A 23,840-nucleotide genomic window follows, 5' to 3' on the forward strand; every position below is an offset into this window, starting at 1 on the left:
AAATAAACTGCATGTGGGTAGTCTTGTTCCCTGCTGTGTCCCCAACATCTACAACTGTGCCAGATGCATCCCAGATGAATGAATGAAATGTTCCCTTTGAGGAGAGCAAATTTGTGAGTAGACAGCAGCAAGAGCAGGTCTGCAGATAGCCCCATCGACTCCTCTCTGCTCCCAGTTTCACAGCTGTAGCCCTGGACTAACACGCTTGAAAAAGTTGCTGATTCTTCTGACAGGCATGGGCTGTACCCACTGATTCCATGAGTAGGGACAGGCTGGGGAGAAGAGGAGATGGTAAATCCTGCCACACTGGTTTTTGGTTGAGGAAGTGGTAGGGAAACAAAGGGGTAAAGTAAAAGAACATGGAGATGGGCCCCAGAACTGTAGAGTCACTTTCAACACTTCTCTCATCTGTACCCTGAATAGAATCTGTTTCCAAGCTACTTTCATTCTTTTTTCTAGCAATTTTTTTGTATCCATCCTTTTAACTCCAGTCCTCTGTAAGTCACATCTGGTCAAATGCCATTTAACTCACTGCTGTCTTCCCATATTTGCATCCACTCATCTGTTGTGCACACAGGCATGGGACTAAAAAACTAAAACTGTATGGCATTCACCAGTCCAAGAATCTTAATGGCTCCTTTACATTTGGAAAGGCGAAACCATTTATCTCAGACCACGGGATTTGACAAGTCTGCCCATTTCCACTAGATGAATTACTGGAAGGTGGAAGCCATCGGTCTAATCTGCTCTATATAGAGCCCAGAACAGTGGCTGCTCATTAAACAGTCATGGCTCTCTAGTATCTTCCACCCACTCCATTTTTGCATTCAGCACTTTACATCACATGGAAGGGCACTTCATTGTAGATTCAATTTGTTTTCTTTTTCACAGTACAACTCTTGTCTGCCCTCTCCATAAGCATGATAAGTTTTTCAGCAGACCTATATTATATTTTTCTTACATCCACCATTTCTCAACAGTGCCACTATTAGAGATATACTTGCTATAATAGAGTTAAAACAGTAGTTTGGGAGAAATCCCATTATGGGAAAAAAAGTATCACCCACTCTTAACTCAGTGTTAAATTATAGTCCCTCTCTTAACTCTTAACTGTGCCTTCTTGAGGTTGAAGATTCTCCCTAAGCCCAGTCTCCTGATTGAGACCCAGACAGTCTCCCAAATGATCGCCACATTCCTGTTATTCGGTTACTGCTGGGATCCTACCACAAACCATGCAGACCTTCAAGCACTATAATGTTGTACCTGCTATCCAAGGACCTCCTATCTGATTAGAGACTGAACCCAAATCTACTACCTCTTTCAACATCACCATCTGAACTGCCCACACCAAGGAGTAACTTGAAGAAATGTGCAAAGCTCATGTAAGAAGAAATCCTCAACTTTTCCCCAGGCATAAGAGAAGTCTCAAACAAATGAAAATATGTTATGTTCCTGGGCTGGAATACTGAAAAAAAATGTACAGCCCTACACAGGGACTGTACCTGGATAATTTATAAAGTTTAAAGTAGTAAAAGAAAAACCAACATTAAGAGAACATGAACACAAAGGGGCTGAGCTGGGGTTCTACAATAGAACTTGAAGGCAGAGTGATTAGTGGATTTGGGTAAACTTCCCAGGAGCCTGGTTTGAGAAATTACAAAGATCAACTCTGACTCTAAAATTATGCTAACCAGGGAAACGGACTTTGGCCCAGTGGTTAGGGCGTCCGTCTACCATATGGGAGGTCCGCGGTTCAAACCCCGGGCCTCCTTGACCCGTGTGGAGCTGGTCACGCGCAGCGCTGATGCGCGCAAGGAGTGCCGTGCCACGCAAGGGTGTCCCCCGCGCACAATGAGTGCGCCCGTGAGGAAAGCCACCCAGCGTGAAAAGAAAGAGCAGCCTGCCCAGGAATGGCGCCGCCCACACTTCCTGTGCCGCTGATGACAACAGAAGCGGACAAAGAAACAAGACGCAGCAAATAGACACCAAGAACAGACAACCAGGGGAGGGGGGGAAATTAAATAAATAAATAAAATCTTTTTAAAATAAATAAATAAATAAAATTATGCTAACCAATAAGACAGCTTTTGTCTGGGTATCTGAGGACTATCTACAATCTTAATACATTTCCAAGGGAAACAAAAAGAAAGGTGGGGAACAGTAGGCCATAGGACCTGATATGCTTTCACAGTTCCTGAAATGCAATACACTTTGGGTCAGAATGCTACTGAATGGACCACTTTTTATGTACAGACAACTTTTCATCTCTGCAGAGATTTTGTTTGAACCCATGAATTATAATAATTAGAACACTTAAGATGTTAGAACAATATGCAATCTATAGATTGTTAAGTGCTTTGAAAATAGAAAGTGCTAGGCAAGCATAAGAATCACATATCAAAAGCCTTTGGTATATAATCATATTATTTAATAATTGGTTTTTTAATAGGCATAGTACTTTATAGACAAAAGGAATTTCTGATCTTAATAATTAGTATGAGTTCATTTAGAGTGAAATATCATTAGGGAGAAATTAGATACTGATCAAGTTACCTCCCCACCCCCAATTATGTATGGTTCCTAACTATCCATCACCTTCACCCTTTCTGAGACCCATCCAGCTTTCCCTCAGTTCCTTAAGACTTTATACTCACTCCTTCCACATTTACTGGCCTTGTGGTTTTCCTGTCTGCCATGACCTCAGTTCTCCTCCTTTACCCTTCTGAAGCTATATATTTTCCTCCAAAGGCCACCCTAAACAGGTTCAGTTCAGCACACCATTTGATCACAAAACATTCTAAGAGCAGTGACTGTAGTGTAGTCACTAATGGGTGCATTTCCCACACCTGTTACTAATTGCTTCAGCCTACTCTCATTCACCATTCTATAGCTCCATCTCCACTAACTGAACCTGGCTTTCATCTCCTAACAGTACTGGGTTCAGAGGTACTAAACTCCATGCAAGTAATCTTGTTAATTATCCCCACAGAAATAACCACAGTCAACATTTTAGAAGAGGTGAAGATGTGTTTGATCCTCAACTTACTACCCCTTTAGGGTTTCTTTACATCTTCAGAGCTAAATTCCTTAAATTGACTGTTGGTTTTTCAGAATCTGACTGCCTCCTCTCTGGTCCATTACTTTGATCTTTCCTCATTCCTGCTCCTATCTAAACTTACTTCTCCAAATGTCCTTCATGTATTTTATTGAGAAACCCAAACTAAGCCATTCTTTTGTACAAAGTTAGCTGCCTTACTTTTTTTTAAGATTTCTTTCTTTCTTTCTCTCCCCATCCCCCGCCCCCCACCAGTTGTCTGCTCTGTGTCCATTCGCTTTGTGTTCTTCTGTGACCGCTTCTATCTTTATCAGTGGCACTGGTAATCTGTTTCTTTTTGTTGCGTCATCTTGCTGTGTCAGCTGTCCGTGTGTGCGGTGCCACTTCTGGGCAGGCTGCACTTTCTTTCGTGCTGCATCATTCTCCTTATGGGGCGCACTCCTTGCACGTGGGGCTCCCCTACACGGGGGACACCCCTGCGTGGCAGGGCACTCCTTGTGTGCATCAGCACTGCGCATGGGCCAGCTCCACACGGGTCAAGGAGGCCCGGGGTTTGAACCGCGGACCTCCCATGTGGTAGACAGACACCCTATCCCTTGCACCAAGTCCGCTTCCCATGGCTTACTCTTCTTAAGGGCTAAACTAATGCTGCCCATGCCCAATGATCTCCATGATGTTAACTCCCATTGATGTTTGTGTCTTCACTGGACTCACTCACTATCTCTCCTCTTTGAAAGTCTCTAGACTTTTCTACCACTTCTACCACTTCACTAAGTTGTGCCTTTTACCCACCCTTTAAAAACTGAGGGTGCCCAGGGCTTTGTTGCCCTGAGCCAACTTCTTTGTCACTCTTTATAGTTATTGACTGAAGTAACTTTTATGGTGAGGATTCACAAATTTTATCTCCAGCCTAGATCTTGTCCATGAGCTCTAAATGCACATACCCAACTGCCTGACACCTTCTACTTGGGATAGCCCAGGCATTTCACTTTCAAAAGGAACTTTTCACCTTCTCCACCTCCCACCCTGATGTCACCTTTATTCTTTCACATTTAGTAATTCAGCCCGAAATGTAGGTAGGAGTCATCTTTCTATTTCCTCACCTTCCTCATCCTGTTCTGAAATCTACTGATTCTGTACCAATTCTACTCTGGGCTCTCTAAAATTCATTACCCCACATTGTAATCAAAGTAATCAGAGGTACTTAAAACCCATATCCCCTACCATTCCAGCATTTCCTTTTGCCGAATTCACAGGGTAGGCCCTTCTCCTTGCTTACTATGCTAGACATTGAAAACTTTCAATTCTTCAAACTACCAGTTTCCTACTTCAGGACATTTGCACATTGTTGCCCCAGGATGCTCCTCTTCTTCCTGTAGTTTCAGTTTTATGGTCACTTCAAAGCAACTTTCCCTGACTTCCATACCTAAAGCAGATTCCCATCATGTTTTCAATCTTGACCCTATATTTTTCTCAAAATTACTTTGAAAAAAAAAAATGTCACTCCTATTATAATGTATGCTCCATGAAAACAGAGCCGGTATCTATCTCATCTACTAATTTATCCCCAAGGCCTGGTACATACCTGGGGCTTAATAAACACTGAAATACCTTTAGAGAAATTGACGGTCTGTGGGAAATGCAGGCTCCATCACAGGTAAGTAGGAGAGGTCTGATTTGAGTGACGGAAAAGCTACATGCCTGCAATGGTTCATCCAGTATTTACTATGCTAAGTGTCCACTACCTGTCAGGCATTATACTAGCACTGGGATCATATGAGCAAGTTAGTACAGTGAAAAGACAGATAATACATACACCAACAATAGCACAGTAAATGCTAAGATGAAGAAATACAGGGTATAATGAAACCACATATATGGCTGGGGAGTCTGACATGTCAGTTTTGGCCTAGAATATGGATGGAGTAAGAGTGTTTCAGGAAGAAGAAAAAGCCATCTCAATTTTATCCAATAATACAATGAAAACCTCTCTACCTACTTAGGTCATTTCTGATTAAATATATTAGATCCTAAAATTGAGTCAGTAAACTTTTATCTATCATATAAATGCTGCCACAAAGATGGGGCTATATACAACCAAAAACTCCCACGCAAAATCAGAGTTCTCACAATCCTTTCAAATTATTCCTCACCTAGCAAAGGAAGAAATTCTCTTAAGCACTGAAACAAAACAAAAAACTAGGAAGCAAAAAGTCAAGTTTCCCTCCCCATTTTCTTTCCTTCTTTTTTAAACTAACCAATCTGCCTGAGGTCATGCTCTATTGCATCCTCCCTCTCCCCCAAACCAGTAATGAAATGTATATTCCTTTTCATTCCCATAATCGAAGTCTTTGTGTAAGCCCCTGATTTTCTCATACTTTCCATATTGGATCAATCAAAAGGGAAAAAAGAGGAAAATATCAAAACATTTATTCTTGGATATTTTTTGGTAGCAATGAAGAGAAACCAATGAAACTAGTTTAAATTTTAAAAGAGGGAATTTATTAAAGGAATACAATGTTTCTTGCAGGGAATCTAACAGCCGTATTGGGTAAACAGAAGCAGTTTTCTGAAGAATAGGTCATGCTGTGATTACAAAATTCTACTTCTGGGCTCTGCATGATCACGTAAGATGCAGTATATCTGCCACCCCGCATATACTGCACAAGGGACTAGAATGTAGACTCATTTCGCCTTGCTTTTTGATCCTTATAGTCCTTTATGCTCGCCTCAAACTTGTCAAGCACATGTTGGCAGACATTCATGAGCTCATTCAGGCCTCTCTGAAATGGCTCAACAGCTGGCAGATCACCTCGAGTCTGAATACGCAAATTAATTTTGCTCTCTGAAGGATGGGTTGTAGTATAACCACAAAATTCCACTTCTGGGTTCTTCATGATCATATAACGAAGAGAATTTCCTAGGGTATGGTCTTCCTCGTGCAATACAAATGTCACACAGTTTCTATCCGTTCCAGCCGCCTGGACCATTTCCAGGGCAGTCTTCCTCTCGCCTTCAGCCATTGAGGTCTTCAATCCAGTTATTTTTCTACACACACATTTTTTGTAAAAATAAGATCATACTGGAAATTGTTTTGTAACTTGTGTTTTTCATTTACTATACCACAAAGCAACAACTCCAGTCCACTCCTATTACATAGAACTATTAGCCTCTTACTTTCCTGCCTCCACGTCCAGTCAATATTTCATGTATTGTCTCTCATTTATCCCTACTCCACTTGACCTTCCTTCCATATGGCCACAAGGGCAGTCTTCTTAAAACACAAACTCAAATATTTGGTAAAATAGTTCTGGCAGAGTCACAACGGATAGGGATTAGAATAGGGTGGGCCCTGCTGGAGGATTAAGAGAGAGTTGAAAGGGATGGGAAAACACAGGTTGCTTTAGTGTAAATGTCAGACTAGAGACTACAGATTATCAGGTGCAGGCCCAGCTCTGGCGTTCACTTGCAAGAAACAAGGACGCGCTGGGAGGAGTTAAGGTCTGAGAAGCGTCGAGCAGGCAGTGGCTTTATTAACAATCTGCAGAGAGAAGGAGCGTGAACGTTAGGTACAGGGCCTTAGGGCTGGAGGACACTAATACCATCCACTCAGGGAACGGTGGCCTGGTGCCTGATCTCACATGGTCGTTTCCTTTAAGCTTGCTGTCCTAAGGGGGTGGACAGTTCGGGCCTTGCCTCGGGTCTTACACCTTTGGCTTTCCTCCCTGATTTCTAGCCTACCCGCGTCTCTACTCAGACATATCCCCACAGCCGGCCCCCTCCCCGCCCAGGCGTCAGCTTCGACCCCTCCTTGCCGATTCTCGGCCCCGCGTCAGGCCGGCCCCGCCAGGCCCGCCGCCAAGGGCCGGCCCTGCTCCCCCCCACCCCCTGCTTCCCGGCCCCGGCCCCGCGCGGGGCGCGCCCGTTGTTCACCCTCCTCCCCGGCCGTTACCTCTCCAGCTCCTGGTCCTCTTCCATTGCGGGGACGGCTTCCCGACTCCTCAGGTGGCGCTGGCGGCCCGGAGGCTCTGCCCCATAGCTCGCAACGTGCGAGGCAGGAAGGAAGGAACGGCCGACGGAAGGAGCCGAGGACGGAAGGAGGGGGGCGGGGCCGCGGCGGCGCCGCAGGGCCGGGCGGCTGGGTGGGGCAAGGAGGCTCCGCCCCCGGCGCGCGCGAGCGACGGCGCGGGCGGGAGCGGCTCACCTGACGCTCCCCGGCCGCGGGGCTGGCGGGGGCGAGCACTGAGAGGCGGGGGCGGCAGGCAGCCGCGGACGGGCGGGTGTGGGCTCCGCAGCTCAGCCCTCGGCCCCTCCCCCAGGTGCTCTGAAGGGGGCGGGGCCTTACCTGCCACCCCCAGTCGGGCCTCCTCGCGGCCCGCGGTCAGGCCCGGGGGAGCGGGTTAATCCCGGCCCTTGGGGACGGGCGGCAGGGCTTGCCTGGGACGCCGAAGAGGGCCCTCAGGGGGCCCAAGGGCTCTACAGACCACGCCAAGCTCACCGATCCATCCACCTTAGAAAAGGAGGAGCCGTGTGTGAAGAAGTTAATTCCGCCACAGGACCCGAGGATTTATTTGTATCACCGGGGCTCGACAGGGCTAAGGGACAAGCGTCTGTCACTATCTTGGGAGCAGGACCTGAGTTTGAGAGCTCAGTTGTTCCCTATCCTTTCTCCCCCCGGATCTTTCCTGCTGGAGATCGGCTGCCCCCGCTCTGGCCTTCTCTTCCCTGCGGGCTTCTTAAACCTCCTCACCTGCAAAACCTGCCTCTTACCTTTGTTCCCAGGCGCCCCAGCCCCGCCTCGGCAGCCTTTCGCCACCGGCCTCGCTCGCGCCCTCCCCCTGGCTCGCACCCGTACCCTCCGGGGCGCGTCTTCGCCACCTGCCGTGGCCCTCCCCGCTACCCCGGCGGCCCGGGTCCTAACCCGGCTGACCCTCTCGCAGCACACCTCCAGCTCCTCTTCCCGCGCCGCGCGTTCCCCCCCGCCCCGGGGCCGGCGTCGCGGGCGCGCAGACCCTTCCCCGGTGCACCTTCCCGGGAGAGCCCGGCGCGGCGAGATCCGGCGGGCGGCGGGGACTGCGGGGCGGGTGGGGGAGGGACGGCGGCGAGCGGCTCACTCTAACCCGGAGGTGCGGCGGGCCGAGCCGGCCCCCCGGGCTCCCGGATAGGCGGAGCCGCCGCCGGTCCCGCCCTCCCCCGCCCGGCGCCGCCACCGATTGGCCCAGGTGCGTGTCCGGTAGGGCGGCTCGCTTGGCCGCTCGCCCCCGGGAAAGCAGCAGGGGCGGTTGAGTGAAGTCTTGGCCAGAGTTTAGTGCTCGCCAGGAAATCGGCGGCGGCGACTGCGGCGGAGCGGAGCCCGGGTGCCCCCTGCTCCCTCGGCGGGGAGCCTGCGCGGCGGGCGGGCGCTTTCCCCGTGAGTAACTTTACCGACCCGCCCGCGGGGCCTGGGCCGCCTCAGGTGTGGGGGGCGGGGCGCGGGACGCCGAGCGGGGAGCGCCCCGCAGCCTCCCCCGCCGGCGGCGCCTCCCGCGAGTCTCGCTCGGGCCGGGGTGTGCGGAGCCCGCGCACTCCAGGAAGGGGGCGAGACTGGCTTTGCTGCGCCGGTGCCGCCGCCGGGCAGGCGCAGGGTCTTCGGCCACGGTGTTGCTGATCTTTGCTTTTTGGGGGAACGGGGAGGTGGCCCGAGTTTTTCACTTCGTGTGTGTGTGTGTGTCGGGAAGTGAGAGTGGCACCGGCTGCCCCCACAGCCCATCGTGTGTTCTGGACTATTAGAACTGAATTATTAGAAGTATACCCTCGCCCAGCCTGTTGCCTGTCACCTGACCCCTTACCGTCCCCCTAAGGCTGCAGAGGGTGGGAGAGAGGTTTGACGTCTTCGAGGTGATTTCAAAAGACGGATCTTGATTTGGAAGCAGTTGTACACAAAGCACGGAGTCAGGACATACACTCGTTTTTTTTTCAGAGCTTTATGCCACGGTTTAAACCGAGGACTTTTGACTTTCGCGGAGTGTTTCTTCTGATATCTCGGATTATATTTGAGATTATACCTGCCGGAAGCGAAAAGAAATTCATGCACGGAGCTTAACCGTGTAGATTTTTTTTCTTTTTAAATCGCAGAAATCAGTAACGAAGTTGAGTCAAAAGCAGAGAGGCAGTGCAGCCGGAGGAAGCAGTTGTTAGCTCTTTATTGGAACTGCCTTCACTTTCTGAATTTCACATTCTTGCAGCAGCAGTACTTACTTGTAAATTGGCCTTCCTCCCAGAACAGATTTTGGTTTTTCTTTTGGCTGCACCAATGAAGCCGCATCTCAGTAGATTGATTTTATTACTTATTTTTGCTAGATTTGATTCCCATTCCCAACCCCTTTTGGAAAAATGTATACTTCAGTAGGTAAAGAAGGAGGGGGGAATCTTGTATCTTTTTTGGCCTGTGAAAGATTTGTTGGACCCTGAATAACAAAAAGTTTTGCTTTTTTACCATGCCCAAGTCGCACACGTGCGTTTTCCCATAGAGATAAAATGTAGGCCAAATCCGGCCAAAATAGAATAACACTACTTTTAATTCATTCCACTTGTGTGCTATCACTCCTAATTCTGTATCTGGTTCCTTTCCATTTCTCAAGTTTGAAATTTCTCATTGTTGATTCATTTGTCAAAGAATAGAGCGCCTACTGCTTATCAGGCACTGAAGCCAAGCCAGGCTGTAGCTCAGAAGTTGCTCCTAGTCTCCTTTGGAAGGCGATACACCACAATTCCACTAGGTCCCTGAAAATAATTTGAACTAAGTGCTACAGGAACTTAAAAGAGGGAGGAAATTCCACCTGTGGTTTGTCAGGGAAGGCCTCACCTCATCGCTTACCCTTCGCTGGGAGTGGGATTTTACTAGAGATGTTTTAGGTGGAGGGACCAACAACCTGTAGGCCACTTGCAAATGCTCTTCTCTTTAGAATCTGCTTATCATAAGTCCGGCTGAAGGTCTGGCATTGGAGTAGCAGTCAGGGGCTGGGGTATTATGCATTTAGGAGCATGTAGCACTTTGTCTTGCTTGCAGAAAGTACTCAAATATTTATTAAACCAATTTGAGCAGAAACATGAAGAGTTTTGCCAACCGTATTAAGAAATTTGGACTTTATCCAGTCAGTGATTTGGAGCTGATTACTTTAAGCAGGAGCATGCCATGATAACATTTACATTCCAGAAAGATGTCGCTGCAGCAGTCTGGAGGATGGTGAAGGTCCAGATGGGCAGGAGGGAGACAGAAAAGAGGCTGCCATAATCTAGGGGTTAAGTGCTCAGGGGTTCTAGCCTCAGACTGCCTGGGTTTGAATCCTGGCTCTATCACTAACCATGTAACTTCTTTGTTCCTGAGTTTCTTCATCTCATAAGGTTTGGGGAATAAAACTTGATAGAACATGTGCATTGCTTAGAAGAGTGTTTGGCATCTAGCAGGCACTTAGTAAATGCTCACTGTTATTCTCGATGAAGGCAGTGGTGGTAGGGATGATGTGGCCTTTACGACGTTGTAGGTGGCTGGACTTGGTAAGTGGCTAGATGTGATTGAGAAAAGAAGGATTCATGGCTATTTTGGCTTGAGGCATTGGAATGTATTTGTTAAGCTGGCTGTAGAGTCAGAACAGGATTCAAATTCCAATTCTACCACTTACTACCAGATTTATCCTAATTTAGCTTTGGTTTCCTAATAATTTAGGAAATGATCATAGTATGTGGCTAGTAGAGTTTGAGGATTAAGCGAAATTACTTATGTACTGCTGTTGTTGAGTGCTTAGCACATTCTAAGTGCTCAATAAATATTAGTTGTTCCTTTAGTGATGACAACATTGGTGAGCTAGTGGAACATTGGAGGATATGAGAAGGAGCAGGTAAAAACAGTTGATGGGGAACATAGCTGTGGCTCAAGCAGTTGAGCTCCTATTTACCATATGGAGGACCCAGGTTTGATCCTTGGGACCTCCTGGTAAAATAAATAAATAAAAAGGTATCCCAGATTGGTGTGGAGAGGCACACCAAAAAGACGATGATGCAACCAGATAGGAAAAAAAAAAAACAGCTAATGGGGGAATGGATGTAGCTCAAGCATTTGAGCACATGCCTCCCACATGAGAGGTCCTGGCTTCAGTTCTGGTACCTCTTAAAGAAGAGCCAGACAGTGAGCCAGTGCAGGGAGGAGACACAATAAGCAGGGAACAGAGGTGGCTAAAATGATTGGGCGCTCCCCCCACCCCATGTGAGATCCTGGGTAGATGCAGAGACACCAAGTGCAGACAGCAAGCACAAACAGTAGGGGAGGGGTGTGTGTGTGTAATACATAAATAAAATCTTTTAAAAAACACAAAAATCAAGCAAGATAATGTGCAAAAAGAAAAGAGCAGGGAGCAGAAGTGGCTCCCGCTTCCCGCATGGGAGGTCTAGGGTTTGGTTTCTGGTGCTCCTAGACAAAAAAAAACAAAAGCTATAAGCAGACAGATGAGGGAGCCATCTGGGGGGTAGGGGAATAGTTGATGGGGGAATGGATGTAGCTCAAATGGCTGAGTGCCTGTTTCCCATATGCAAGGTCCCATGTTCAATTCCCTGTGCCTCCTAAAAACAAATGAAAAAACTAACTCTCATTGGGGAGCAGGTGTAGCACAGTAGTTGAATGCCACCGTTCCATGTATTAGGTCCTGGGTTCAAGCCCAGGTACCTCCTGGAAAAAAAAAAAGGCAATTTGATGGTAGGGTGGGGAAGGGAGCAAGTATAGTAAGTTTTCTTAAAGATTTGGGGGAGGGGGAGGCAGAGTGTCAACACTGAGTAACTGAGTAGACATTTCTATCCTTAAAATGCATTTTAGACATTCATCACAGCAACTCCAGGCTTGGATATTCCCAGTTGGCTCTTTCCCTGACTCTCCTTCCTCTTTCTTTCCTTCTCTTCCCCTTTTTAATTTTACTATACTTTTGATTTTATTATGTAGAGCGATTTAATTTCTCCACTTATATGGTCAAACGTCACTTCAGGCCCACCATCCTGTGTCTAACAAAGTTTCTAGAAGAATAAAAAGACTCATTTCACAGGCTCCAGTAGGCTTAGGAAGCAGTGTTTGTAGTAAAAAGAAAAAAATATATATATGTGTCTTGCTTGTAAAATTATAGTTCCAGAAGATTTGGCCAGACCTAAATCAACCGTGTTACATACAGGGCCTGAAAGTATAAAAAACCAAAATCCGTTTTAGACTTTCTGTCAGAAAGTAGAAAACAGTGGAAAAGTCTCATAGGACTATGTACTTATAGTGAGATACAGGAGCGGTAATAGAATTAATGGCTATTATGATTCAGCTATTTTTACTGCTCTAGGGTGTGGTAGGGAGGAACAGATTTATATAAGTTTGTTCTGAGGTAAACTGACAGCAGTTGCTTCATAAATTTTTCTTTCTTGGTGGTTAGTAAAACTCCAGAGTCTCAACTTGATAAGAATAGTGGAAGAAATAGAAACCAGTATAGTAGACCGGGTTTCAGTTTATGCTTTTACTCTTTTCAGCCTCGAGATTTCGGATTATTCTGCAATCTGCATCCCTCAATAGAAAAATTATTTTTTCTTATAAATGCGTTGGATAGCAGAAATGAGAAATAGAAACAAATGTGGAAAGTAGGCAATAGGCAAGTAATATACTATAAACAGGTTTAAAAGGTTTCAAATGAAAACAAATGAGTCTTTAATTATTTTCTTTATCTGAAGAGTAATCTTAGAGATCTTTTAAATAGCAGATTGCCCAAAGATGTATAATCAGGGCCATTGAAAAATATATTTACAACTAAGTTTTGAGGACCTGTATATTATGTAAAATAAGATATACTCTGTAATAAAACTTCCAGAGGTTCTGTTGCTATTGCTTTGTCTGTCTGTCTGATAGATAAAAGCAAAGTAAGTCCAGGAAATGTTTATTCTCCCTCCCCCTGCTCCCAAATCAGAATTTTGTATGCCAATTTTAAGTTAAACTTAAAAATTAACCTTTTATCAAAACTCCTAATACTGTTTAAACCACATAATTATTGAACAAATCGGAACCCTTCGCTTATATCTTATTTTATTATTTTATTGACTATTGCCACTTTTTTCTTTTCTGCATTTTACTGTTTGAACTTTGACTTTAAATTTCATTTCGTCTGTAATACTGAAGTATACATTATATGATCAGCAGCAGGCTGTGTAGAAGATAAAATTTTTTTCTGCCTTTTTTGGACTTAGAATTTTTCAAGACATTCATTCTAGGGTTTAATCATTCAAAGCAGGGTAACCGAGGTACCCTTGACTCCTCAACTCCAGTGACTTTCACTTCCACCCCTTTTTAGCATCCATTTGGCACCCTGTCATTTTCCACGATTGGACACATTAGAAATCTTTAACTCATATTCCCTATTCTCTGATCATACTCCCCAGGCCAATCATTCTAGCTCTTTCCTGCCTACTCTTTGTATCATAGCATCTTCCTTCTCACTGAGACAGCTATCTAATCACTGCATCCCAAATCACCTCCCACACCCTGCTTTATCCATTGGCCTTGCAGTCTTCATTGTCCAGTTTGGAACCCAGCACCCTTAGGTCTCGTGAACTTTTTTTTGTGCTATTACTGCCAGACAAGCTCCCGTTCAGCTTAATCCTGCCTCTGTTCCTGTGCTGCTTTGGTAATGCCATTAAATGGCCAGGCTCTAAATGCAGGTAATTGCCTCTCAAGCCTCCCCCTCCCCTCGTTGCTCACAGCCCATTAATAAATGCCTATTTGGCACTTACTGAGTGTTCTGTTCCTGAGCTAACAACACCATGGTTCCTTCCCCATGGAGCTTACAACCTAGAGGAGGTAGACATTCATCAACACCGTTATGGTGAGTGCTTTGAAGAAATAGCCTAGGGCTGTGCTGGCCAGTGGCAGCAGTGAGTCACGTGTGGCTTTCGAGCAGTTGGAATGTTTGTGTAAATTGTATATACTTTACAGTAAGTGCAAGGTACACACAAGATTTTGAAGACTTAGTACAAAAATGTAAAATATCTCATTAACAATTTTTTATTGATTATGTGTCGAAATGTATTTTGGATACATAGGTTAACTAGTAAGAATAAGTTACCTGTTTCCTTTTATTTTTTTTAAATCTACCTACGAAAACGTGAAAAATTATACATGTAGCTCCCATTACATTTCCATTGGGCAAAATGGAAGATGTGGTCTAGGCTTTTAACAAGGCGAATTTACCTAGTCTGCAGGGAGCGAGGGGTCAGGAAAGACTTTCCTGGGGAAGTGGTCCTTGGACAGGGATCTGAATGAGTAGATACCACATAGGTAAAGAAGGGGTAATGCACTCTAGCTTGAGGAAGGGGCGAAGGTAGGTGTGGAGAGCCGCGTTGCCTGGGTTGAGGCCAGCGAGTAGGCAGAGGCCTGATCCTGTGTGGGGTGTTAGTGCTAATAGAGGAATCTGTTCTGCATCCCTCGTGGACCCTTCCAAACCATTGTCGTTTACAAACCCTTTCATCCAACCCCCACCTCTCCAACAGTCCAAAAATAATCTGATCACCCCATGGAGAAAATTGAGGTCATCTGGTGTCGTTTCTCTCAAATTTCTTTCCTTCCCTTTCCCAGTTTATCTTTGTAAGTCTTAAACTGTTGAGGTTTAACTTTTCCTCTTTTTTTTTTTCAAAAGGAGGTACCTGGGATTGACCTGGGACCTCTTAACTCATTCATGCAAAGCAGGTACTGAACCACTAAGCTACACCTACTCCACTCATTTGTTCTTGATCCCATCCGCTGAAGGGATATGGCTTTGTCATATCATATGGCTTTTTCAGGATATGGCTTTGTCAGAACTCTCTTTTCCATATCTAAGGTCTTTCCTCTGCTGGCAATTTCACATCAGCCTATAAATACGCTCCAGTCTTTAACCTTACAAAACAAACAGAGCACCCCTGATCCCACATTCTCCTCTAGTTACTATTTTGTTTTGTATTTCCCTTTTCTTTTTAACTAATCTTCTAAAAAAGTAAGACAGGCCTGTGGTTTCCAAGGTGGCTCAATGTCAGGATGATCTGGAGAACTTCTAAAAATACAGGTTCCTAAACTCCTTCTCAAACCTGCTGATTCCAATGATTAGGAGTCCCTAAACCTTGGCTCCATCACAGACCTGGGGCTGCCTGGGTTGGTGACAGCCCTTCCTGTAGCCTGCCACCACCCAGGACTGCTTTCTTACAGACTTGCTGCACCCTGCTCTCAGTTGGCCTAGAATATTCCAAATAGAGTGAAATATCATGGATTTTGTTTCCAACTTTACAATGAATTGACAGGTCAGGAGACATTCTGTATTTTGGCTCTACTTCTTGTTGTACTGGCAAATAAAAATTCCCTATTGTGTTCTTAATATGTTAATAAATGATTTATACCATCATATGGCCAAATAAAATTTTAGTTTATAATTTTTTTTCAGTAACATCTGGCAGAACCATATTCTTTTTCATTGCCAATAATTCTTTCTTGAAAAGGAATTTTTCCCCCCAGGTTTAAATGTCCTTTTTGATGGAGTGATGTTGAAGAGATAGTAACTTTTCCTTTGGTTTTTAGTTATTTGTTTTGTTCTTAGGTATGGCAAATTTTAAAAGTTGGAAACCATGTGTCCTCAAATATATTTTGGATTTAATGAACCAGCAAAATTTCAAAAGCCTGGGGACCTTTGGGTTAAATTTTGCTGTTTCTAGTTTTCCACTTCTCATTTATTTCTTAGTCCCTGCAATCTAGCTTTCTCTCCCTTCCTCTTGGCCAAGTGGCCTCCTAATTGACATATTCAACAGTATCTTTTCTGTCATTCTTAGGATTTCTTCATTGAACTTGACCCTGTTGACCTCCTTTAAAAAGATTTCTTCTCTGATTTCCATGGCACAGTACTTCTGGTTTTCTTCTTCCTGTTTTGATTACTCCATTCTTGATTCCATTGTTCTCCATCACTAATTCTGCCACCTTTTAGGGCCTTTCTTTTTTGTAGGCTATACATTTGCAGGAGTCCCATTATAGCAGTTATTAAAGAGTCAGCTTTGTTGCTGTCCCCTCCAGAAAGTCCTCTATTTCTTCCGTTCTTATACCCTCATGCCAGGTTAAGCACCATTGTTGAGGAGGTTTTTGAGCTAACAGAATGGGAACAGTATCCAGGACAAATTGGAAGTTTACGGTGGATGTTGTAATGGCTACTCTAAAGAATTATTAGTTCTATGCGTTTCAACAAATTCTCTTTAGTTTTTTAGGAGGGCAATCATATAACCTACAAATAATTTTCTCCTTTTTATTGGTTTACCTCTTAGACCTTTCTATTGCATGGGCAAAGTAATAATGCTAATATTAGACAGGTTTGTTTGTATTCCTGATTTTTAAAAAATACTATTGGCTTGAGATTAAAATGAAATAACTACTCTTTATAAGAAATTCTATCAAGATAGTAGTAGATGGATACTTTCTCAATATGATAAATAATATCTAATGAATTTTTATCATTCATGGACATTTATCATAATGGTATTTCTCCTTTTAGGTGTTAATGTGATGTGGGTTTTAGTAATAGATTTCCTAATGTTTTACACTTTGAATTCCTGGTATAAATTCTGCTCTTTCACTGCAATTCTTTTAATGATATAGCTGGATTTTGTTTGCTAGTGTGTATTTAGATTTATATATATATGTGTTTGTTTTTTTTTATTAGAGAAGTTGTGAGCTTACAAAACAATCAGGCATACTGTGCAGAATTTCCATACCTCACCCCACCTCCTACCCCAACCAACACCTTTGTGTACACTTTATCAAGTAAGAGTAAACTATAACTTTGTCAGGTTTTCTGGCAGGCTCTACTGCCTTTATAAAATGACTTGCGAACTTTCTGGTTTTTTTCACCCCATACTCTGGAATTATCTGTTCATTAAAGGTATGGAAGAAGCTTTTTAGGCCCTGTGCCTTTCTGTAAGGTAATTTGGGGAACAATTTTTCAGTTTCATTCATGGTTATTAGTTATTTAAGGTTTTCTGTATCTTCGGTCAATTTCAATAACATTTTTTCCAAGAAATAAATTTCATTACAATTCCTTTCTCTGGGGAAATTGTAATCCGATTGCAATTTCTCTCCTTCTCTCTGCATGCCATACTCTACTTTTTTTCAAACCAGCGTTCTCTGTTTCTGGAGTTCAGTATTCAAAACATGGCTACATAGGCTTTATGTAACCTTCCAGTTGAAGAACTCCTGAGAAACAAACTGGAGACTGGTCCCAACGCCGATTCTCAGAAGAAGCATCTTGACTCAGTTTGATCAGAGGTCTGCTCTTGATCCAAGTAATTTTGTCAGAAGGCAGGCGAGGGACGGAGGGCAGGGGGCCCACAGCTCCCACTGTGACTTAGAATTGTGGGAGCAAACAATTTGAAAAGGGCCTTGGAAGTTTCTTTAAGTAGGGACTATGGAGAGAAAATGAAAGCAGTCTTTGATTATTAAAAAAAGTTCCTTGGGAAATAAGAGAAATTTGTACATAGAGACATGGTCATAGTGGGTAGAGCATGGTAGGAACATTACTAAAAACTTAGGAATAATTTCTTACACTTATAAACCAAAAATCAAGGTGTCATAGTGGAGTGCTTAATACTCATAGAATATTTTTTTTCCTAGCAATATAGTAAATATAGGTGTGACATTGTTGACATGAATTGGATGATTAAATTTAATATGATTGCTATATTTACTTTGCTTTCTGTATCTGAAAATGTGTTTTGATTCTGTCTGATTCCTGGTATTGATTTCCACTCACTGACTAGTAAAAGTTTTAAACACCTTTATGAACCTTACTCATTCCCATTGCTGTGTTTTCTGGTGTAGGTTGAAGGTGAAAGTCTCCTTTGTGGCTGATTGCCATTATGCTTCTTTATGCGTTCTAGGGTTCCATTGCTTTATTCTCTTTCCCAAGGTCTTTCTTGATTTTTTTTTTTTTTTAGATTTAAAAAGATTTTAATCAAAATAAGTTGCAGCAGAATCTCTCTAAATAGGCGAGTAATACAAGTATTGAGTGTTTTTCTTTCTTTCATTATTATGGTTAACTGTGGATCTATTTCAAGTAGATAAACTCTGATTTTTAAAATTGAAATATGTGTCATGCTGAATAGTTGCCATCTTCCATAGTTTAGATTTTCATAAATATCACATAAGTGCTACTTGAGGTTAAAGCAAATTCTTCTTACTTCGCTATTGTTTTAAAAATCATGGGTATAAGGTTAAATATTTGATTTTGCATTAAAGACTTATACATAAAATATTTTGAACATATTAAATCTTGCTTGTTGAAATAAGAGAATATCACAGTTTTTTAAATCTAATACAGAATTTTTCATTTGTCAGTGATTGGGTTAGGACACATTTCTCAAATGGTGCTTAATAGTTTGACTTTCTCTATCCTTTTTGTTTCTATTTTAAGACACTAATATGGAAACAATCAGTACTCTAGGTTTAGCTGAAGTTAAATAATAAAATGCCTGGGAAGAAGTCAGATATGAGAGTGGAATATAGCTATGTCCTAGGTTTTTGCTACTAAATATATAATGCAATAGCTATTGACCAAATGCATTACATATTTATGCATGACTTTTTAGATCAGTCAGGACTCTTTAAAGATTTCAGAAGTATCCACAGCAATTATCTCCCATGTGAAATATTTATTAACCTCATTAATTTCTCTAACTTTAGGATTTGTGCTTTCATTATAGATGATACATTAATTGATACTTCAATAGACTAATTTCACATTCTGTTAAAAATAGAAATAATTCATCTGGACCTTTGACCTATTCTTTTCTCAGGTATATGGAGTAAATTTGTTAGCACATTTGAATGACTTTTCTGCTTTTGAAGGAATATAATAACATTGAGAAAGCTTTCAGGATTTTTTTTGTGAGTCTGAGATAGTTTATCATTTTTTTAAAAATGGGGTATGATAGCTAATTACAGAAAGAATATTACTATTTTTAATCCATTTTTTAAAATACAGAAGGATGGTAAAATCTGAGTACTCTTAAACATCAATGTGAATTTTCACATAATGTATACAGTATTAGCTTTCTTCCTAACAAAATGTTTACTTGTTATCAAATTGTTCTGTTTTGACTTCAGTCTTTCTAAATGTGACTGAATTTCCTTATTCTATCATTTGGGTTTACTATAGACAGGTAAAAAGCAAAATAGACCAACAGTAGTTCTTAAATCACTTATTCATAATATAGAAGTCTTTATGTCTCCATAAGGAATTTCTCTTTTGGTTATTTAAGTCTTTCAAAAAAAAAAATTATCCTGAAATAAAAAGCAAAGGCATTGATTGCTCTCTAAGTATATTAGAATTTGTAGAAGGATATCTTCCTGGAAGCTAAATTGTAATATTCTTAAAAGAAACATTTCTGATTCAATTTAAAAGTAATAATATCTCCATTTCAAAGCATATTTTTAAATTCATAACTCCGGGGAAGCAAGCAGTAAGTACGTCTATTGTATTTGCCTTTGGGCGTAGGGGTGCATGTGATTTTCTTTTTCTTTTATATTTTTTATATTTTAATTTAATTTTTAAAATATATTTTTATTATAGAGGTTGTGAACTTACAAATCATGAACATGTATGGAATTCCCGAAAACATCCCTCCACTAACACACTACATTGTTGTGGAACATTTGTTACAGATTATGAGATAATATCATCAGACTGTTACTACTAACTGTAGACTATAGCATGCATTTGGTATATTTTTTCTCCATACTCCTCTATTAACACAGTACATCTTTAACATGCAAGAATATTACAATCATACTGTATACTTTTAAATCATAGATGAATTAATGCTTAATATAGAAAACTTAGGGAATGCTAAAATATACCAAGAAAATGAAAATTACTAATAACCCCCTAGTTAGAATTCTTTTAAAATGATTCATTTGTTCAACAAATACTCTAGTATTTACTCTGTGCTGTGTACTATATTAGCTATTTGGGCCAGGAAAATGAATTATAGAAGTTCTCAGAAATTAAGTCTAGTCAAATTACAATTTCATTACAATCACTGTGTTTTGCTACCAGTATATTTAGATAAGACTTGAACATAGTCTCGTTGAAAGGCAAGATAAAGTTAGTAATTACTATAAATTAGAGGTAAAGAACAGTCTCAAGTGAAAACAAATATGAACATTTTTATGATTGTACAGGTCCTAAGACAGCTAAATACATGATTATATATCTCCACCTCCGCCAATGGATATTTCTTGACTCTTATTATGTACTCTGTCCTGTTCTAGATGTTGAGAATATAGCAGTAACACAAGGGTAGTTTCTGTTCTTATGGAGTTCCTGTTCTTATGCATGCACACTTGCTCCTGCAGGAGGAGAGATAGACAACAGACAGGTTATCAGATTAATGAGAAAGGTCATTTCAGACACTGACATTCTAGGATGAAAATAAGACAAGATAATGTGGTTCCATCTCAATGATCTGTTATACTGATTACTAAAATTTATAGTTGGTAGCCACATTTCCTTTCAGCTATTAGCTTGTCGTCCTCACCAGGAGAACTTAATACTGCCCAAAAGAAACAGATAACTGTAATTTTGCTTCCTGTTCTTTCCTACCATCTCCTAGAGTTGCTCCTACTCAATGAAATAGCTAAATAGCAAAAAGTAGGAAGGAATTAAGAGAAGAAAGGTGTCTAGAAAACCATATCCCAGATAATTTTGGCTTTCATAAAACTGGGAATTTGTTGAAATTTGTTACATACTTGAGTTTGTACCTGCCAGTATATCAACTTGTTAGTCTTGCAAGGGTACTTAATATTTAAATGGTCTACATCAGGAAAAAACAAAACCCTGCCAGCGACTGGGGGCAGGGGGAGGGAGGAGAGAGGGAAAATGATTTTTATCAATGCTTGTGGGATTTCCAGTTTGATTTGAAGTTTCTCATACCTCCTCAAAATGCTCTCAGCTGTACCACCTTCTAAAGAAGGCTTGGTTTGAGGTTTAGCTTAGATGGTCTTTGCAATCGATGTGTAAGACTTCTGTGACCTCCTTTCTTTGGTACAGAAGAATATGGAGTGTGACCCATGACTCATCAGTTGACGTTGTAGTGCATTTTTAGAAACAAAGAAAGTGTAAGCAGATTTCCCTGAAGCTTCAGTGGTAGATATAAATACAAGAAAACACAAATTTGTCTATATCTATGATGATGTGATTACAACTGTATTTTAAATTGATTCTCAGAAATGTGTTACAACACTGGACATTTCAGTGAGTTTGAATAGAGTTGCTTTAAGCTATGTATGTGTCTGGTGAAAACTTTCCTACATGTAGTAATAACTGCCTTTCTATGTTTTTATGGTATGAAATAACTTTACAGATAAAAATGATCTTAATATTTAGACTCATGTTTTATTTATTCATTTTTGAAACCCAGAGATATAGCAGTGAAGAAAAAGCATTGTCTTGGTCATTGTCCTTCGTTGTTAGTGATCCATAAAGTTGTTTTTATTTTTAACATGGACATCTTGATTTATTAAATCACTCATAAATTTTAACATTTTAAAGACCTTAGAAGGGAAGGAATGTATAGATTAGCTTTGATCACATTACCTTCTACTTGGAATAATCTTTAAAACTGTCATTCTAACAGTACCGCCATGAATAATCATAATATAAATATCAGATGTGACTTGATTAAGAGTTTGGCATTTTGATTCCTTACCATGACATGAAATCTCTAGGATTTTTTGTTTTGGTTTTTACTTTTAATATAAGAACCAAGCTTGGCTGCTTTCTACTTCAGTTTTTTGTTTGTTTTATAAATTTCCTTTGTGCGTGTACCCTTGTTCCTACAGAATATACTCCTGAACACATAAAAATCAATCTGTGCAAATATATATTTAATGAAAAACAGTCTCACTTCCACCCTTCTCCCGGCCACCCATTTTCCCCATAGTTGACTAATATTTGAAGTTTTATCTATATCCTTCTGTATGTATTTTGTGTATATAAACTCAACATATATCTCTGTATTTTAAAAATAACTTTTAAAAAACATACTGCTGCTGGGAAGCAGACTTGGCCCAATAGATAGGGCATCCACCTACCACACGGGAGGTCTGTGGTTCAAACCCGGGGCCTCCTTGACCAGTGTGGAGCTAGCCCATGCGCAGTGCTGATGCACACAAGGAGTGCCCTGCAACGCAGGGGTGTCCCTCACGTAGGGGAGCCCCACATGCAAGGAGTGCACCCTGTAAGGAGAGCTGCCCAGCATGAAAGAAAGTGCAGCCTGCACAAGAATGGTGCTGCACACACGGAGAGCTGACACAACAAGATGACGCAACAAAAAGAGACACAGATTCCCGGTGCCACTGATAAGGATAGAAGCAGTCACAGAAGAACACACAGCGAATGGACACAGAGCAGACAACTGAGGGGGAGGCGGGGAAGGGGAGAGAAATAAAAACAAAACAAAACAAAAAAACAAACATACTGCTTTATGCCCGGATTTATGTTAGCTCAGAATTCATTTTAATTTGCTAGTCTTTTTTAAAATTTAACTTTGTCACGTTTTGTTTGCTAATCTCATGTGAATTATATTACCTGGGGAAAAAAGTGTTTTCCTCTTGGAGGAAATGTTAATATTACCATGCAGACGTTGTCTCTGTTAGGTATGATTATTTATGAAGTAAATGATTACTTGAACATAGTTGTGTTTTTTTAAAAAACTAAATCATGAACCTGTTCCTTACTCTTTTTTAAAGGAAATGTGGAACAAAATAAAAATATATTTAGGGGAATGGATATAGCTTAAGTGTTTGAGTGCCTGCTTCCCATGGGTGAAGTCCTGGGTTCTAACTCTGGTACCTCCTAAAAAAAAACAAATCAAATGAAGAAACCAACTCTCATTGGGGAGAAGTTGTAGTTCAGTGGTTGAGCACCTGCTTTCCCATGTACGGGGTCCTTGGTCAATTCTAAGGACAAAAGTGTGTGTATGTATGTATGTATGTATGTGTGTATGTATGTATAAGTATATATATAGGGATCTTTATAATAACTTACAAGAAAATGGGACATGTACTAGGTTCTTTTTTTTTTTTTTAAGATTTATTTTTTATATATTTCCCCTCCCCCCCCCCAGTTGTCTGCTCTATGTGTCCATTCACTGTCTGTTCTTCTGTGTCCACTTGTATTCTTGTACGTGGCACCCGGAATCTGTGTCTCGTTTTTGCTGTGTCATCTTGCTGCGTCAGCTGTCTGTGTGTGCGGCACCATTCCTGAGCAGGCTGCACTTTTTACACACAGGGCGGCTATCCTTGCGCTTTGGACTCCCCTACATGGGGGACACCCCTGCGTGGTACGACACTCCTTGCACGTATCAGCACTGCACGTGGGCCAGCTCCACACGGGTCAAGGAGGCCCTGGGTTTGAACCTTGGACCTCCCATGTGGTAGGCGGATGCCCTAACCATTGGGCCAAATCCGTTTCCCAATATTAGATTCTTTTGATCTAGCAAATAATAGTGCAACCATGGAAGAATTGGAAGAATATCTATTTGGATCCACTTTATTTTTGCCTAAAAACTTGATTATTAGGGAATATGCTAGTACAAATTGTGCCGAATTAAAAATTACTTGCCTATCAAGTCTGCTTGCTAGTTGGTAATGGCTTGGAGATTTTACATTGTTCATCAGTTCTGCATATTGTACCTTTACACTATTAGTATTTGTAGTAGGTACTTTTGG

At 41.8% G+C, this 23,840-nt stretch overlaps 2 protein-coding genes across 7 annotated transcripts in view; one reads left to right on the top strand and one right to left on the bottom strand.

Annotated features, from left to right (window-relative positions):
* The window catches only part of POLR1D (RNA polymerase I and III subunit D), a 55,097-nt gene extending 46,957 nt beyond the window's left edge, over positions 1-8,140 (bottom strand). Inside the window, exons 1-3 of one of the 6 annotated variants that reach the window (XM_071208173.1) lie at positions 8,001-8,113; positions 7,008-7,650; positions 5,535-6,103 (exon numbers count right to left, since the gene is read on the bottom strand). In XM_071208173.1, the coding sequence (XP_071064274.1) occupies positions 5,728-6,103; positions 7,008-7,033 (402 nt within the window). In that variant the 5' untranslated portion in view covers positions 7,034-7,650; positions 8,001-8,113 and the 3' untranslated portion in view covers positions 5,535-5,727. Of the gene's footprint in view, positions 1-5,534; positions 6,597-7,007; positions 7,651-8,000 lie in introns of those variants that run through there. The other 5 variants (XM_004458521.5, XM_071208174.1, XM_071208175.1 and 2 more) reach the window with 5 other exon arrangements.
* Positions 8,141-8,281: 141 nt separating this feature from the next.
* LNX2 (ligand of numb-protein X 2) overlaps positions 8,282-23,840 on the top strand; it is an 81,320-nt gene continuing 65,761 nt past the window's right edge. The window contains exon 1 of the mRNA XM_004458519.5: positions 8,282-8,465. The gene's annotated coding sequence lies outside the window, so the exon portion shown is untranslated. The remainder of the gene's footprint in view (positions 8,466-23,840) is intronic.

This window comes from Dasypus novemcinctus, chromosome 15 (assembly GCF_030445035.2).
Source record: "Dasypus novemcinctus isolate mDasNov1 chromosome 15, mDasNov1.1.hap2, whole genome shotgun sequence".
NCBI classification, from domain to species: domain Eukaryota; kingdom Metazoa; phylum Chordata; class Mammalia; order Cingulata; family Dasypodidae; genus Dasypus; species Dasypus novemcinctus.